General features: G+C 47.0%; 1 protein-coding gene and 1 long non-coding RNA gene across 3 annotated transcripts in view; one reads left to right on the forward strand and one right to left on the reverse strand.

Annotated features, from left to right (window-relative positions):
* Nucleotides 1-14,310, reverse strand: part of DEPTOR (DEP domain containing MTOR interacting protein) — a 159,965-nt gene extending 145,655 nt beyond the window's left edge. For both annotated transcript variants that reach the window (XM_006074693.4, XM_025264940.3), the window contains exon 1: nt 14,127-14,310. In XM_006074693.4, coding sequence (XP_006074755.2) covers nt 14,127-14,302 — 176 coding nt within the window. In that variant the 5' untranslated portion in view covers nt 14,303-14,310. The remainder of the gene's footprint in view (nt 1-14,126) is intronic.
* On the forward strand, nt 12,011-17,190 carry LOC123329411. Its single transcript, XR_006544801.1, has 2 exons — nt 12,011-12,142; nt 16,693-17,190. It is a non-coding gene; the product is annotated as an uncharacterized LOC123329411 (long non-coding RNA).
* The last annotated feature ends 1,093 nt before the right edge of the window (nt 17,191-18,283 follow it).

Here is an 18,283-nt window from a genome sequence, read left to right on the forward strand (position 1 = left end):
CAGACCTGAACCCCTGCGACGGAAGCACAAAGCCTCCCCACGGGGCCCACAGAAGTCCTCTCTCCTCAATCTGGATTGGTGCTGGTGGCCACCATCGCGTACAGAAGCAGCCTTCACGAACGCAAAGTAAAAGCACATAGAAAGGCAGAATCAAGAGAGTTGAAGAGAAACAGACCTGGGGTTCTCATGCAAAGTCGCCCCACCGCTGAAATTCAACATTACATAAGCCAAGAGATTCCCATCACTGTTTAAACCACTCCAGCACATCACTCCTCTTATGCTGCCCCCATATATTATTGAAGTGCCTGTATCTTTGTCCCCTCTCCACCTGGCTTAGTCTGTGACTTGAAAGCAAGAGGATGGTCCTCACTTCTTGACAGTTTGCAGAGTTATTTCCATACTTGTTTGCATCTAACAGAAACCCCGAGGGCCTGGATTCAACAAGCTCCTGTATTTACCACCTCTGTGATTTTGGTCAAAGTGCTCATGCCTTAGTTTCTTCTATTTAAAAACAGGGATAATAGAATTATTATCAGGATTCATAACAGTGTAAATACAGGCAAACGCACAGCACAAGGCCTGATACTGCGCCGTTGTTACTGCTCAGTGAACACCTGGACTGTCCAACTCTGCCTCTCTTCACTGTGAAACACACACCGTGATCGCCCTCGACGAAGACTATCATCTCTAACTCTCTTGTGCCAAACTTCGCTACACACTCTGAGAAGATGTCTGCATGGAACCCATCTACTGCCCAAGCTTGTTAGGGAAGAGGCGCCCACTCGGGCACCCGGAGCCTGATGCCCAGGCTTCCTGTCATCACCTCCCAGCGCACCTGGCATCCCAGGCCCCTGGCCTCTGTCTCCCCCCTCACTGCCCCCTCCCCTGCAGTCCCAGGCCCCCAGCCCCCATCTCTCCTCTCTCACTGCCCCCTCCCCTGCAGTCCCAGGCCCCCAGCCCCCAACTGCCCCCTCGCCTGCAGTCCCAGGCCCCCAGCCTCTGTCTCCCGCCTCTCACTGCCCCCTCCCCTGCAGGAGTTTCCGGCCACGTTCATCCCTTATGCTACCAGCATGGCCTCCGCTCCTAAGTGTCCTCCTCTGCCAAAATGCCCAACAGCATCCTCAGGACTCTCCACCTTTAACTTTCAATAATTTATTTTAAGTGTCTCTCAGTTTTTATAATTACTGTAAATATATGAATTTATTAAATTATAATTATCATATGTTCAGGTTTTAAAATGTTTACTATCCAAAGATACATGAGACATTAGATTCGTGTAATATATGCCTCTTGTCCCTCCCCACCCCCCCGCCCCCACTGGCATCCTTGCGGATTCCACTCCCCTGGGGTATCTACCCCGTCCTGAAATTAATTCTGCTGCAGGACAAATACAAATGAACAAAGGATCCTTGCCTTAAGCCAGTCCAGAAATGCTACCCTAAGAGTGGTGTTCTTTATATTATTTTGCACTTGGTGTATTTCACAATTTGGAAACCTCAAAGCATATAAGTGAAAAATAAAGTTTCTGATCCATAGGAGGCCGCAAGTGTGCTTGAAACACTGAGAGATGCACGTGATCACAGAGGGAAGCCTGAGAAATGAAGGTCCTCCTCCTCCCCAGCACCTAACCCAGTGTCTGACATCTAGACGGGGTTTGAGAATTATTTATGGAACTAGTGATAAGATACTGAGAGGGATCCCGCATGGATATGGCAGGACAACAGAGCCTGTCATGCTGCTGTTGAAACAGCTTTTAGCTTCAAAAAGGAAAATCTAAGCTTTCCCTCAGCTTTGCACTTCTGCTGAGCACTTCTGGAAAGGAGAGGGAAGTAGACTCCATAGATGACAAGTCTAAGAGTGTATGTCTGAGTCAACACTCCTCAGAGGGTGCATTTCATTGTATAAGTTTTATCTCAAAAAAAAAATCTTTGCAGCAACATGGATGTTACTAGAGAATATTAGAGTTAAGTGAAGTCAGACAGAGAAACATAAATATCATATGATACCACCTACATGCTCAGCTGGTAAAGAATCGGTCTGTAATGCAGGAGACCCCGGTTTGATTCCTGGGTCAGGAAGATCGGCTGGAGAAAGGAAAGGCTACAAACTCCAATATTACTGCCTGGAGAATTCCATGGACTGTATAGTCCATAGGATCTCAAAGAGTCAGACATGACTGAGCGACTTTCCCTTTCATTTCATATGCAGAATCTAAAAAAATTGATACACATAAGCGAAAAGTGAAAGCGCTACTCACTCAGTCCTGTCTGCCTCTTTGCCATCCCATGGACTGTAGCCTTTCAGATACAAATAAACTAATGGCTACCAAAGGGGAAGGTGGGAGAGAGGAATAAATTCGGAGTTTTGGAATTAACAAGATAGCCACCACTATATATAAAACAGATAAACAAGGACTTAGCGTATAGCACAGGGAACTGTAGTCAATACCTTATAATAACCTAGGATGGAAAAGAATCTGAAAAAAGTGTATATACATATATATAACTGAACCACTTTGGTGCACCTGAAACTCACACAACATTGTAAATCAGCTATACTTCAATTTAAAAAGAATGAATCAATAAAGTCCTGCTGCTGCTGCTGCTGCTGCTAAGTCACTTCAGTCGTGTCCGACTCTGTGCGACCCCATAGACAGCAGCCCACGAGGCTCCCCCGTCCCTAGGATTCTCCAGGCAAGAACACTGGAGTGGGTTGCCATTTCCTTCTCCAATGCATGAAAGTTAAAAGTGAAAGTGAAGTCGCTCAGTCATGTCCGACTCTTAGCGACCCCATGGACTGCGGCCCACCAGGCTCCTCCGTCCATGGGATTTTCCAGGCAAGAGTACTGGAGTGGGGTGCCATTGCCGTCTCCACAATAAAGTCCTCCTCTTCTTCAAATTTAAAAAAAAGAGAATTATAAACGAATAGTACAAGCTAGTAAATTCCATGTTGAAGGTTTAGAAAAAGTGTATTATTGTCTGTAACTTATTCTGAAATGCTAAAAAAAATAAGATGAATTGATGGCTAGACAGAAGGATGAATATAAAGACAGTCATGTGATAAAGCAAGCACGGCGGAACGTGAACTGAGATCTGAGCCGAGGAGACAAGGACATTCACCGTGGAATTCTCTACACTTGTCTGTATGTCTGAAAGTTTTCACAATAAAGTGTTGGAGGAAAAAGCTGATTCACTCATGTTCCTCATATTGGAATGTCCTTAAATGCTCTATGATAACGTTCGGCTCTCACAAGTATAGTAGCAGGGTAGGTGTCTTTTATCATGGCAACCAAGTTTATTCATCCTCTTTCATAGAGACAGGTCATACCCACTGCTAGGTTGGACTACCTGAGTCTACAATACAGTCATTAACAAAGTAAATTCTAACAAATGTGAAGGAAAATGAATCCTGGTTATGCATCAGATAACTGCCTTAAAACCTTATCTCTAAATTGAGTCTTGTTGCGTTTTTATGAAGAAAATAGTACAAGTAGGAACTTTGGTAAAGTTTTATTTTATCAAGCTTATTATAGCTTAACTAAAGATGATATAAGAGGCACTTGGCATCTCAGCGTAAAAGAGTTTATGTCACTACACGGAATAAACCTCTGGTTTTTGCAGTGAATACATTTGGTGAAAGTCATTTTCATTTATGGAAATGTTAAAGAGCAAACGTAAGTAGAATTTCTATAAAAATACTCGATGAAAATAGGATACAAGTTTACCCCATTCTCCTTTCCTCCTGGAGGAGAGGAGAGGAAAGTCAAAGTGAAACTCGCTCAGTCGTGTCCAACTCTTTGCAACCCCCTGGACTATACAGTCCACGGAATTCTCCAGGCCAGGATACTGGAGTGGGTAGCCTCTCCCTTCTCCGGGGGATCTTCCTGCCCAGGGATCCAACCCAGGTCTCCCGCATTACAGGCGGTTCTTTACCAGCTGAGCTATGCGAGGAAAGGAATCGGGAAGGAAAATAGGATTTCTACATTTCAAAAAACTCACACTTTACTGGACTCTGTATATGTGCCTGAAAACAGTGTCAGTTCAGTTCATTCGCTCAGTTGTGTCCAACCCTTTGAGACCCCATGGACAGCAGCACGCTAGGCCTCCCTGTCCATCACCAACTCCCGGAGTTCACCCAAACTCATGTCCACTGAGTCGGTGACACCATCCAACCATTTCATCCTCTGTCGTCCCCTTCTCCTCCTGCCCTCAATCTTTCCCAGCATCAGGGTCTTTTCCAATGAGTCAGCTCTTTGCATCAGGTGGCCAAAGTATTGGAGTTTCAGCTTCAACATTAGTCTTTCCAATGAATATTCAGGACTGATTTCCTTTAGGATGGACTGGTTGGATATCCTTGCAGTCCAAGGGACTCTCAAGAGTCTTCTCCAACACCACAGTTCAAAAGCATCAGTTCTTCAGCACTCAGCTTTCTTTATAAACAGTGTATTAACCTTATAAATAGAACTGCTTTTTGATAGAAAGCTAACCCAGGATCCTCAACTGAAAATGTGCTAAATCTTCTTTAGATGGAAAAAACAGTCCTTTCTTAATATACCTTCTTTGCAAATTTGCACATTTATACTCTGGTGGTTTAGTTGATAAGTCATATCCAACTCTGTGACCCCATGGACTGTAGCCTGCCAGGCTCCTTTGTTCATGGGATTCTCCAGGCAAGAACACTGGAGTGGGTTGCCATTTCCTTCTCCAGGGAATCTTCCCGACGCAGGGATTGAACCCGGGTTTCCTGCATTGCAGGCGGATTCTTCACCGACTGAGCCAGAAGCACCCACTTATACCCTGGTTGTTCTTAACCCAGCACCTCATTATACATCTCTGCACTATCCCCTTCCCATTCCTCCTTGCTTTTTTTCTTTTTTTGGTGGCCACACCACTCATAGTGTATTCCTCCAGAATTTTACAACTTGTTAGAAAACAGCGAAACTTCACACATAATAAAGTACAGGCACTAATCTAACTGTAATGAAAATAGGACAGCACGAGACACGGCTTTGTCTCTTAATGAGAGGACGTTCACGCTAACACTTTGTTTCTCACACTCTAAGTTGTGGCTGGAGAAGCTTCTGAGCGTTTTGATCGAGCCTCCTTCAGAAGGCTACCTGGTCTGCCACGGAGCACAAGGCTCGGCTTGTCGGAGCTGTAACAGCTTCAGCACCCAAGGGACAACGCACAGAGCTGGACGATCAAAGGAGGGCCCCGGACCTGCGTGGGTGCTGGGCCACAGTTCACCTCAATGAAAGGAACCTCGGGGTGAAGACCAGAATCAGAAATCTGTAGGTACACGTATTGCAGCGAGACAGTGTCACCAAAATTAAAGCAAATAACGCACGCCACCAACAATAACAAAACCACGAGCAACAGCTAAAGGTTCCAAGTGGAAGAGCTGGGCCCTGCTCTGATGACGTTAGCTGCCAACCCCCTGTGCAGCTGCTGTGGGCTTCCTCCGGCTGGAGGCCTTGGCGTTTGTCTGCTCTTGCTACACCCTGGCAACAGCTGTTATCAGAAAACTGAACGCATGAAAGTCCATCTTGTCCCCCACTCCCCAGCATGTGGGGAGTTCTCTCTCCATCTCGCCTCTCCTCGTCACCCTTAAAAATGTCTGAAAAGCTACAGCAAGGTGGCTCTTCGTGCAGACCCGGGTAAGTCCCTGCATCCAGTATGGACCATCTCAGCCCGGATGAGAGCGGCCCTGTCGCCCTCGCTGGCGGCGCCGTGGGGCATGGCCGTTTACCAGCCCTGCCCAACTGTGGCCTCCTAGCGTCTCACAATCCATAAAAGTCACAGGCATAAGCCTCCAAGTGCGGTTAAAGCTGGTAACACTGGGCAGAGGTCCCAGAGCTGGAACCCACCTCTCTCCTTAGTACATAATGAGGAACAGAGCTAACGACGGTGACATAGTGGGCAGACAGAGGGTTGATACTGTTCCCCGTGTCTTTTCCTCATCACTAAACTCAGAGACACCAACCAATTAAGAGCTGCTGTCTGATATAGGGATGTGAGTCCCTGATCCAAATAAATACTAGAAATTACAGGAGAGAAGAATCATCCATCATCTCTTATTCTCTTCTTTTGAGGGGTAGGCATTTGACTTATTTTCAGGTTTATTGATTCCAAAGTCGTCAGAAGGCAGGATCTAAATACCAGCTCTGGCCTTTTAGAAAAGTCATCACAAACATTATTCATAAGCAACACTGCCGTCGTTTCAGAGACAGGCTTGCATAAGTGAAGAGAAGTGTAAAATTATTCCACAGCCATTCACTGAGCACACACTGTCTTCCATTTGCACGAGGGTTCCTGCAAATGACAAAGCACCTTCCCAGGCTCCCTCTCCAGGAAAGAAAGGAACCTTTTGCTGAGCTTGCTCTGTGCCAGGTCCGTGCGAGATGCCCCCACCTCCAAGGAGTGAAGTGGAAAAGATGCCCATGGAACAGGGTCTGTAAACGGGCAAAGCCTCCAGTTCAAAGGCAACTCAGCTCTACACGTGGCTCCTCTGCCTGACCCCAAATAGAGCAGCTCTCCATTTTCTGAAGCCCCGCCCCCTTTTCTTTATCTGAACAGGTGGTAATTTCCCAGACGCCAGGATATCCTCTCTGCTTTTAGGAAAATAAAGGCATCTTGCTTCCGTTTGGACCTCTACACTTCTGTAGGAGCATCTAGGCAGCCGCTCTACTGCTGTTCCCTTGGTTACCACGTCTAGTAGAGCTAAGCGTCCATACTGTTGGCCACCGACAGGGGCCACTCTCAAACACGTTCTCTACGCCAGCACTCCCCAACCTTTCTGGCACTAGGGATCGGCTCATGGAGGGCAAGTTTCCCTGGGGCCTGGGGAGGGCGGCGGTGGAGGGTGGCTGGTTTGGGGATGATTCAAGCGCCTTACATTCATTGCCCTCCTTTGAGAACCTAGTGCCGCTGCTGATCTACAGGAGGCAGAGCTCAGTGACGTGAGTGACAGGGCGTGCATCAGGAGTGACGGGGTGTGCGTCGTGAGTGACGGCGTGTGCATCAGGAGTGACAGGGCGTGCATCAGGAGTGATGGGCGTGTGCATCGTGAGTGATGGGGTCTGTATCAGGGGTGACAGGGTGTGTATCAGGAGTGACAGGGTGTGCATCGTGAGTGATGAGGTGTGCATTGTGAGTGATGGGGTGTGCATCAGAAGTGACGGGCTTGTGCTCAGTCGCTCAGCTGTGTCCAACTCTTGGCGACCATATGGACTGTAGCCCATCAGGCTCCTCTATCCATGGGATTCTCCAGGCAGGAACACTGGAGTGGGTTGCCATGTCTTCCTCCAAGGGATCTTCCCGATCTAGGGATGGAACCCAGGTCTCCTGTGCTGTAGGCAGATTCCAGCGCTATGAGGGGTGGGGTGGCTGTAAACGCAGGTGAAGCCGGGCTCCTCTGCTATGGCTCATTTCCAGAGGGCACGCCAGTCCCTAACAGGCCACAGACAGTCCTGGTCTATGGCTGGGGGTTGGGGACCCCTGCTCTAAGCCAATCTTCAAGTTCCTTAAGTTCAAAGTGCAATAAAATGAACTACAGTTGACCCCTTCTGAACGGCTCGGGTCCACTTATATTTTTGACTTTTTTCAATATAAATACTTCAGTACTACACAAGTCATGGTGAGTTGAATCTGCAGGTGGGGAACCAGGGATACAGAGAAAGTCTGACTGTAAAGTCACACTCAATTTTCGACTGTGCAGAGGGTGGTTGCTCTAACCCCCTCATTGTTCAAGGGTCAACTGTATTTCCCCTTCTTCTATTCTGCACCTCTAAATTCCGTATCTCATATTTACTTTATTGTAGATTGGCCTTTGGTTCCACCAGCTGACTTTTTATGTTTAGTTTGCATACTGCATTAACACTGGCAAAGCAAATTCAGAAAAGCTACTCAGTATTGATTTAATATGTTTTTATGACCAGGGCAACAGCAAGCCTGTAGGAGTCTGGAAGGGCAGTCTGTTGCAGATAAAAGGCAAATATATCAAACCATTTGAAAGAACTGCAATTTCCTACAACTTACCTAAAGCTCAGTGCCTAGTAAATTGCTTTTAGGGACCCAGCTTTTAATGACTGGATGAGACCTTTGTAATTAGCATATTTAGTCTAGGTAGATGAGCATAACTGAAAAGCTTAAAGCACTTTCCTTCTTAATTACGCATTCCTCATTACGTTCTTAATTCTCCTTCCCACCCGCCCATGCTCACAGCTGGCAGAAGAGTGCACTGTAATTTATCTTCCCATTAAAATGATTTCAGATTCAGAACGAGTGGAGTTCAAATTAAGTGTTCCAGACCACATGGCAAGGAACACCCGGTTTAAAAGTTAATGGAGAAAGTGACCGTTCTATCTTGTCAAAACATAAACACTTCTTGGAAATTAATTAGCTTTTTCCCTGCAGAAGGGAAAAATCATTTGTCTCCTCGCTTGTTTGCAAAAGTTATCACACTTTGATACTCCTATATACATGATTCTGTTTTGCATTGGTCTCATCCTGACACTTGCTAACCCTTTAAAGTACTCATTGGAGACACCGTTAAACTGAGGTCTAGCATTTTGCTTAACTCTCAGCTCTAGCGCTTTCTTGCTGAATCATCTATGGCCAGCTAGCTTACACGCTCTGTTCCTCAGTTTTCCCAACTGTAAAATGAGGATAACAAGCATATCTTCTACACAGAGTAGCTATAAAGCTTAAGGCACATATATATGTAATATATATTAATATATATTCCTAATACATATAAGCACTTGGAAGAGCCTTTGGCAGATAATAAATGCCATGTAAGTAGGTGACGCTAGTGGTGAGGAACCCCCTGCCAATGCAGGACATATTAGAGAGCCCTGGAGGAGGGCATGGCAACCCACTCCAGTATTCTTGCCTGGAGAATCCCACGGACAGAGGAGCCCAGCGGGCTATGGTCCATGGGGGCACAAAGAGTTGGACATGACTAAAGCAACTTAGCACGCACACACAAGTATTATTACTATTACACCTACCATCAAAACAGAGAGAACAGGGATAGTCTATGGGATTCCTTAAATGCTCCTTTACAAACCACTTTCTTGCTAAGTATCTTTGGAATTAACCTATAGAAGAAACATTAGGTGGATTTTGGGTGTTGTCATTAGAATGTCATAATTACGGCTGCATGGCAAATGTCAAGATAAGAGATTTACACATAAACATATAAAAACAAGTAATGATTTTAAAAGTTATAGTATGAAACCTCAGGATCATGAATGATTTACATATAGTTAATTATCTTCAAATTAGGAATGTGCTGAGACAATTTATGGCATGTTTTCTGTGTGTTGAATCAAGAATAATAGTGTAAAACAAAAAGAAAAATACCGTAAAAAGACACACGCCGGAACTTCCCTGGAAGCCCAGTGGCTATGACGCTGCACATGCAAGGCAGGGGCACGAGTCTGATCCCTGGTGCCATGACCCCACGTGCCGTGTGGCCAAAAAATAAAATTTAATTTAAAAAAGATACATGAAAAATGTCAGTCCCATCTCATCTGGTGTGATAGTCATGCTGTTATCAAGCTGATGATAAATATCACTGCATTCTTTGGCCAATCCAAAAAGAGAGCAAAAAGCTTACTTGAAAAGTTTTTATACTTTGTCTTTCATCACTCTGATGTGTCATCCAAATGCATTTGTGTAATAGTTTTACTGAGATAGAATTCATACACCACATAACTCACCCACGGAGTGCACACAATTCAGTGGTTTTAAGCATATACAGTTATGTTACCATTACCGCAGCCATGTTGGAAACACTTCATCATCACCCAGAGAAGCTCTACACCCATCAGCAACCAGCCTCCCGCCACCCCCCACCCCCAACGCCACTTTCTGCCTCCACAGATCTGCCTATTTTGGACACGTGACGTCAGAGGCGTCAGAAGACATGTGTCCTTCGGTGTCCTCTTTCACTTGGCATAAGTCAAAGTCCCTCCATGCTGTGGCTTTTATCAGTACTCCACTCCTTCTTATTGCCGAATAACACTTCTCGTACAGACATATCACACATAATTGACCCATCCATCAGCTGACAGACACTTGAGTTGTTCCTGGTTTTGACTACTAGGAAAAATGCTGCTCTGAAAATCTGTGTACAAATTTTTATACAGATATGTGTTTTCATTTCTTTTGAATATATACCTAAGAGTAAAATCGCTGGGTCACGTGGTAATCTATGTTCAGTCTTTAAGGAAATGCCAGAATGATTTCCAAAGCGGCTGCATCGTTTTCTCTTTCTACCAGCAGTGTATAAGGGTGCCTGATCATAGCCATCCTGGGGATATGAAGTGATATCCAAATACATTTCTAATATACAAAAACATGGGGCTTCCCTGGTGGTTCAGTGGTAAAGAATCCTCCTGCCAATGCAGGAGATGCAGGTTCGATCCCTGGTCGGGGAAGATGCCACACACCACAGAGCAACTAAGCCCGTCTGCTACAAGTACTGAAGCCCATGCACGGCAACCAGAGAAGCCCCCAGTGAGAAGCCTGCTCACAGCAACCAGAGAAGCCTCCCCAGTAAGAAGCCTGCTCACAGCAACCAGAGAAAAGCCCACACAGCAAGGAAGACCTAGCACAGCCAAAAAGAAATACATATGTTAAAAAAAAAATTTTTTTAAAACAAACCCTACTCTTGTTAAGGTCATCACTCAAAAAAATATATATAAAAACATGCAAATACATTGGGCAAGGAAGTAAATCTTTTAGGATAAGGAAAAGCGCAAAGAGATTAGGAAAATGATTCCACAGTCAGGCTAGAAAAGAAAGCAGGATATATCTTTAAATTTTACTCAATTTCATATCCTTATGCAGCCAGCTGGCCTTACCAAAGTGTCAGGATTGTGGAGCCAGCCCCAATTTCACATCTGGAGCTTATAATAATCACAGCAACCACTACTCTTGATTTATTGATTTATTTTACAAAGTTCCTTCCCATGTTATGCCCAATTTGATCCAAAACCACAAGTCTTACTTGGAAGAGTATTATTATCCCCATTCTGCAGGCACAGTCACTGAGGCCCAAAGTGAGCAACTGACTTGTAAACATAGTTAAAAATAAATACCTCATCCATATATGAAACATCCATATATACATTCATAAACAAATGTTAAATAAATAGCATTCAGAGAGCTGGACCTGGAAGCCAAATTCCGCATTTCCAGTCCCAATCATAGTGTATCCTGTCCTCATTACTTATTTGCCTCGTCTTTGATGACCCAGAAAGCAACGGAAAGGAAAGAGAAGGAAGACAGCAATTCCGTGTGTGTGTGTGTGTGTGTGTGAAGCAACTAGAGGCAGGAAGCCTGGACATCACAAAGTCCCCACAATCAGCCCGTAAGAGCAGTACGTGAAAGCATGATAGTGACGGCAAGGAGGTCTGCACCCCTACTCCCTCGTGCGAGGTTCCTCTGGTAACCAAGAAGCCACTGGTGTGCACGGCCACTTAAATCCCTAAATTCTGAATATCACATTTACAGTAGTATATTTAGTTACATACACTACTCATTCAAACATGTGAGGAAGTGCTGTGTACTTGGTACTCAGCACCGTGCTAAGATGGTAGAGATTTTTAAAAAGCAATGATGACAGGTTTCCAAAGTAAAATTAAACAACCAACATTTAACTAAGCCTTTTACATGTAGCATCTCCTCATTCAATCCTCACACAATCCCCGCAAGAGAAGGGAAACTGAGGCACCGAGAAGTTAAGCAACCTGTCCCCAAGACACAGGATTAATAAATGGTGGAGCTGGAATCAGAAGCCCAGGCAAGCTGGTTCTAAACCCGTGTTCTCAACCAGCAAGCAGGCCTTCCTGCTAGATCTGGCTCAGCTGGAAGGCACGTGGGGTGATGCAAGGTGACCAATAACCTCTTTTAGTAAATGCTAAGTGCTCCTTAATACTTGAAGCCCAGAGGAAAGTCATCAACCCTATGGGGTGCTTATCTTGCCTTTTTACAGGTGAAGAGACAAGCCCAGACAAGTGAGTTCACTTGTCCAAAGTCACAGAACCATCACACTAAGGCTGGCGGGTGCTGACTGCGTGACAGGTACTGCTCCAAGCGCCAACTCATCTATTTAACCCTCGTCACACCATGAGGTAGGTTCCATGATTAGCCCTCATTCCTAGTTAAGTAACTTGTCCAAGGTCTCCTGCACCAGTAAAAGTAGCAAACCCAATTCACCGGGCTTTCAAGTTTTCCTCAAAACAACTTAATGTTGCCTTTTGGCAACAAAGTAGCTGCGCACAAGTTCAAACCCAGGTCTACCTAACCGAGTGAGAGAGAGCCCTCTGTCTTCCTACACTAAACCCGCCACAGCGCAGAGGGGTGCAGGGGGAAAGGGGAAAGTGTTCCGGGGACCCCCTAAGGATGGCGCAATCACGCATGTTTGAAGGAGAAGGTGCTTTCTGGAGAGAGGCACCAAGCAATATTTCACTTTTTTTTTTTATTACTTTTTTTCATTATTGAGATGATAGTTTGAGTACCCTTTGGAAAACAATCTTTCATAGTGTGATGTATTTTTTATATGTCTTTTTTTATTGTGGTAAAAATCACATAATCTAGAACATGCCATTTTAACCATATTTCTTAAAAGGAAGTGAAACGTACCCAATTGAGCTGATAAATTAAAATGTTAGTGTTTCAAATTGAATCAGAAAAGCTTTACTTTTTTTTTTTCAATTAGAAAATCTCTTGATGGAAAAGAAGCTTTTATTCTCTTGAATTTTGGCTATACATTAAAAACCATCAAGGAATCGAAATGTGCGATTTGCCTTTCGTAACGTTAAACTCAATTAATTCTGACCTCCAATATTTGCTTCCTCAATCCAAGAGCAGCAAGCAGAGTGGTTACCAAACCTTTAGGGATCTTTGCAAGGGTGTCTCTCTCCTCCGTGTTCTGAAACCAGCGTTTTAGACACCAAAAAGAACCTGGAGACTCAGGCCAATAAGAAGGCAGAGGCGCGCACGCCGTCTGATGGGACTAGCGGCCCATGCAAGTGGCTCTGACGCTGAAGCCAAGGAGTTCTGTTTTCCCTGGCAAACCGATCTATGACCACAAGCCCAGCAGCTGCGGAACCGGTCAGACCGTCAATACAACCCTCAGAGACGAATCCAAGGACCGCGATGGGATGGGAGTGATGGGGTCTGAGCCCTGGGCCCAGCCTGTGCCGGGCGCGGGGACGCAGTCGGGGCGCGGCCGCCCGGGCCAGTGCGCTCCGCCCGAGGCGTGCGCGGGGACCGGGCGGGACCCGAGCCTCCACGGCCCTTGCGGACGCGGGCGCTGACCCACGCGCGCGTGCGGACGCCGGCACAGGCGCGGGGTTTCCAGCCTTCGGTTTGGCCCCATAAGGACCTTCCGGGGGGCGCCGGGGTCAGGTCCGCTTCACGGATGATGACACTGTGGCTCAGGGCAGCGACGCGAAACGTGCACCTCAAGTGACGGCGTCGCGGGCAGGCGGCTTCCACCCGGAGGAGCGCGGCCGCGGGGGCGCCGGCTGCGGGCTGCCACGCGCCCCTCGCGCCCCGGCCGGCAAGACCCCAGCGCCCGGGAAGGGGCGCGCGCGCCCACCGCCCGAGCCCGCCGCCGCTCCGGCTCCCGCCGCCCAAGCCCCCCGCCGCCCCGCGCGCCCCCGGCGCGTCCGAGCGGCGGAGGGCTGCAGGAACCGGGCTACTGTGAGGTCGGCTGCGGGCTGCCCACGCGCCCCTCGCCCCTGCCCGGGGGCCCGGCTGGCAAGACCCCGGAGGCCGACGCCCCCGCGCGCTTACTGCCCGCGGTCCCCGCTCCCGCCGCCCCGCGCGCCCACTGCCCGAGCCCCCCGCACCCCCCGCTTCCGCCGCGCGTCCGAGACCCCTGGGTGTCTGAGCGGCTCAGGGCTGCAGGAACGGGGCTGCGGTGAGGGCGGCTGCGGGCTGCCCACGCGCCCCTCGCCCCGGCTGGCAAGATCCCGGAGCCCCCGCGCGCCCATTGCCCGAGCCCCGCGAGCCCGCGCCCGCACGGCCGCAGCGAAGCCGGGGCCAGTGGAGCCGCGGGCGCGCGGGCTGGCGGCGCCCCGCGAGCCGCGGCACGGCCCCCCGCCTCACCGCAGCTGCTCGCCGGTGACCAAGACCTCCGCCATGCGCTCGAGCTCACGCTGCCGCGCCCCGCCGTCGCCGCCGCCGCCCCCCTCCATGGCCCTCGCTGCGCCCTCAGTCTCCGTGGTCCGCCGTGGGCTCGGCTCCGAGCCCCAGCCTGCCCGCACTGACACCGCCCCCGCCATCTTTGCTGGGGGCGGTGCGGAGCTCACACGCCATTGGCTACCGCGGGGAGGCGGTGGGCGGTGCCCAGAGAGCCCGCCCACACGGGGGCGTGGCTTAGCCCCGCGTGGCCGGGGGCGGGGCCGAGAGGGAAACATCAACACGGGGCGGGGCGGTTCTGAGCGCGGGCTGAGGCTGCAGGTCCGGCCCTGAGGCCTCTCCTTGACGCGCACAGCTGGTCTGCGAGGTCCTGGGCACGGTCGGGGAGGCTACTACACACGGGTGCAGGCATTTTTATTATATCGTCCACGTCCCCGACTGCCAGGCTAGAAATAATCATTTCCCTAAGCAGTGAACTAGGAAGGCTGTACATACACGTCATTGCAGGGTTTCAAGAAATGAACCATGCTTCTCGCCCAACCTTCTCACCAAAGACAGTTTACCTACCTTTGCTGTTGCTGTTCAGTCGCTCAGGCGTGTCCGACTCTTCGCGGCCCCATGGACCGCAGCACTCCAGGCCTCCCTGTCCATCACCAACTCCCAGAGTTTACTCAAACTCATGTCCATCGAGTCGGTGATGCCATCCAACCATCTCATCCTCTGTCGCCCCCTTCTCCTGCCTTCAGTCTTTCCAGCATCAGGGTCTTTTCCAGTGAGTCAGTTCTTCGCATCAGCTGGCCAAACAATTGGAGTTTCAGCTTCAGCATCAGTCCTTCCAATGAATATTCAGGACTGATTTGCTTTAGGATTGACTGGTTGGCTCGCCTTGCAGTCCAAGGGACGCTCAAGAATCTTCTCCAGCACCATGGGGTCATCAATGAAGAATGCTGGGTTGGAATCAGACGGACTTGAGATCCAGTGGCATACCTATAATTTCCTAACTAAATGTGCTTAATTCCCAGTTTCTTCCTTTACAAAATAAAAATAATTGTGGCTACCACCTTGTTGACATCTGCTGCATTAAAGACGCTTCCGGTAGTCGTTACTTGTTTTAATCGCAACATATGGTAAAATGAGTATTGCCCTCTTTTTACTCAGGAAGCAGGCCCAGAGAGATGAGGCAACTTGAGCCTCATTGTCCAAAAACTATGAGAATCATTTAACATAAGCATGGTGCCCAGGGTTAATTAGATCAACAGCTTGCTTTTGCTCCTGTTTTTATTCTAAAATTGCTACAAAGAGTATCAAGAGCTTGCAGGGATTTCACCTTCAAACATGCAGTTTCTATCTTGATCCTGTCATTTACTAACTTTGCAACCTTGTGCTAGTTACTTCTCCAAGACTCCATTTTCCATCAATAAAGCAGGAGTAATCCTACTTTATAGGGATGTTGTGTGACTTAAGTGAAACAACATTATGTAAAGTTTCCAGGTATATGCCATGTGTTCAATAGCTGTTCTCTTTAACATCATTGTTTTTTTAAATACTTTTATTTATTCCTTATATTTGGGTGAGCTGGATCTTCGTTGCCGCTTGGGCTTTTCTCTAGTTGAGGCCGGTGGGGACTACTCTATTGCAGGGCCTGGACTTCCCTTTGCGATGGCTTCTCTTACTGTGGGGCCCGCGCTTTAGGGCCCGCGGGCTTCAGCACAGGCTTAGTTGCTCTGCAGCATGTGGAATCTTTGGAGCAGAAATCAAACCTGTGTCTCCTGCATTGGCAGGTGGATTCTTAACCACTGGACCACCAGGGAAGTCCCTCATTATTGCTTTTAATATGAAAAAGAAGATAAAGAAGGAGAAAAAGGTGAAGAAATTCTTGCCAGATACTTTCCATTGTGTTTTTGTTTCCAGACAAATCCATTTTTCTCAAGTTATTTCTAATTAATATTTGATTATTAATAGGTCTTCAATATGAAGAAAAGAGAAAGGCAGAACAGGCCCCACTAAATCTCTTTGATTAATAGTTTTAAGCTTTTTGAAAGTGTAAAATGAAAAAAACATATTGACCTATCCCTAATTATTCATTGTTCAAGCAATATTTTGTTTTATCCAAACGCTCTAACTACATATTGTAAATCATATCACTATTATGATTGTCTTCTGGCTTTTCTCCCTTTAAATCTAGTCATGTTTTCATTTGAATTCAGACAGCTTTCTTCATCTCAAAAATGAAAATGAAAAAAAATTATGTAAAATATTTTCCTGTTTAATAGTTTGTGATTAAAACTTCATGATAGAAACTTTTATCATAAAAGTTTATGATTAAAAAAACTATTTAAAAAACACCTTAACAGAAGGCGGGGGTGGGGATCCAGTCCGTAGAGTAGCTGACACCACTCCTCCAGCGAGAGGCAGCGTGGGATCTGCTGCTCGTGCTCGAGGAGAAGGTTCTGTGTGTGTTTGCGTGTGTAGATGTGAACAGGACTTGGGATGCCGGTGGGCTATTATTGTTCTCATCTTTCTTTTCATGTAGGAAACACACCATGTTCCCCTTGGCTAGAAAACAGACCCTTTCTCCTAAGAGGAAGGTTAGTTAGCTCACCAGAGGACCTGTGTTCAGGGCACGCCTGGCCTGGAACCGCGTGTGATGTGCCGGTGCCCTGAACAAGAAGAGGGCGCGGACACGGCGATCCACCCCTGACCTCCGAAGGACGGAAGATTCCAGCAGATCGTGGTTTGATTCCTGTTCATTATCTTTTCTAAAAATTTGTCCTTTGCAAAACCAGGATAATACCACTGATCCCATGGGATTGCTGGAAGGTGAAATAAAATGGAATGAGCCCACCTGTCACAGGCAGAAGCTGTTAAACCTGAGCCTTTTCCTCCTCCTCTCCCTATTCACCTGCACCATGCCTTCTTGCTATTTTCAAGCTTAGATGTGTGCTTGCATGGGCATATGAGTGTGTGTGTTTTTAATCCACTGAAGACTGGCACTTTGGCAAAATACAATAAAAATGAATTTTTAAAAACATACAAAGCAGAAGCCCCGATTTTTTTACTGTTTGGTGAACGGACAGAAAATTGTCAAATTGCTATAAACATTTCTAAACGATTTCTCTCAATATCTGTGAGTCTCAGTGTCTCTCCATATAGGTAAGGGTTATCAGCTGGCAGACCATGCTTTGAATAGTTCTGGAAAAGGGGTGAACAGCAGTGTGAGAAGATGAATAAAGTCTGTGAAAAAAATACTGTCGACTATAAACTTAATAACATGTTAGCTATCATTACTGTTTGGAGAAGGAAATGGCAACCCACCCCAGTATTCTTGCCTGGAGAATTCCAAGGACAGAGGAGTCTGGCGGGCTACAGTCCATGGGGCTGCAAAAGAGTGGGACACGACAGAGGGACTAACACACACACACACACACACACACACACACACATATCATTACTGCTATTGCCTCTTCGTATACAACTGTATTATTGCCTCTTGATCTTAAAGGTGAACTGAAATCCCACCTTCTTGGTGCCATGTTCTTGCACTCCCCCAGGTGGCTTGTTGTTTCTGTCTACACATTCTCATGGTATACGAAGATGTACATTACTATTAACCATTAATACAAGTCTAGAGTCTCCAGCTGCCACAATTTTTATTCTCTTTCTGGGAATGGAAGTAGATTGATGGCTTCACAATATCCTGTCCAGATCTTTCTGTTGATCCTTTAAAGAAGGGAACTTGTTTTTAAAAGTTAAAGGTAAAAAGAGAAGAAAATTAAATTTTGATGTGTTCATCATTCACAGTAGTTTCAATATTTTTGTGACCTTTTTCTACTGATAGAAATAAAACATTACCAATAAATTTGAGGTCCTCTTGTCTCAGCCCAGCTCATCCCCCAGTTCTTGACCTTGTGTCAGAAAGACTCAACCTTGGGATATGCTGCCACTGCGTGGTTCTCCTTTGCAACTACACCAAAGGACACCGGACCACTCAGGGAGCCTAATCAAATCCCTCAGATTACACACTGGGAGTGACAACTAGATTCAAGGGAGACTACATCTGATAGACAGAGTGCCTGATGAACTATGCACGGAGGTTCGTGACATTGTACAGGAGGCAGGGAGCA

This window comes from Bubalus bubalis, chromosome 15 (assembly GCF_019923935.1).
Source record: "Bubalus bubalis isolate 160015118507 breed Murrah chromosome 15, NDDB_SH_1, whole genome shotgun sequence".
NCBI lineage: Eukaryota > Metazoa > Chordata > Mammalia > Artiodactyla > Bovidae > Bubalus > Bubalus bubalis.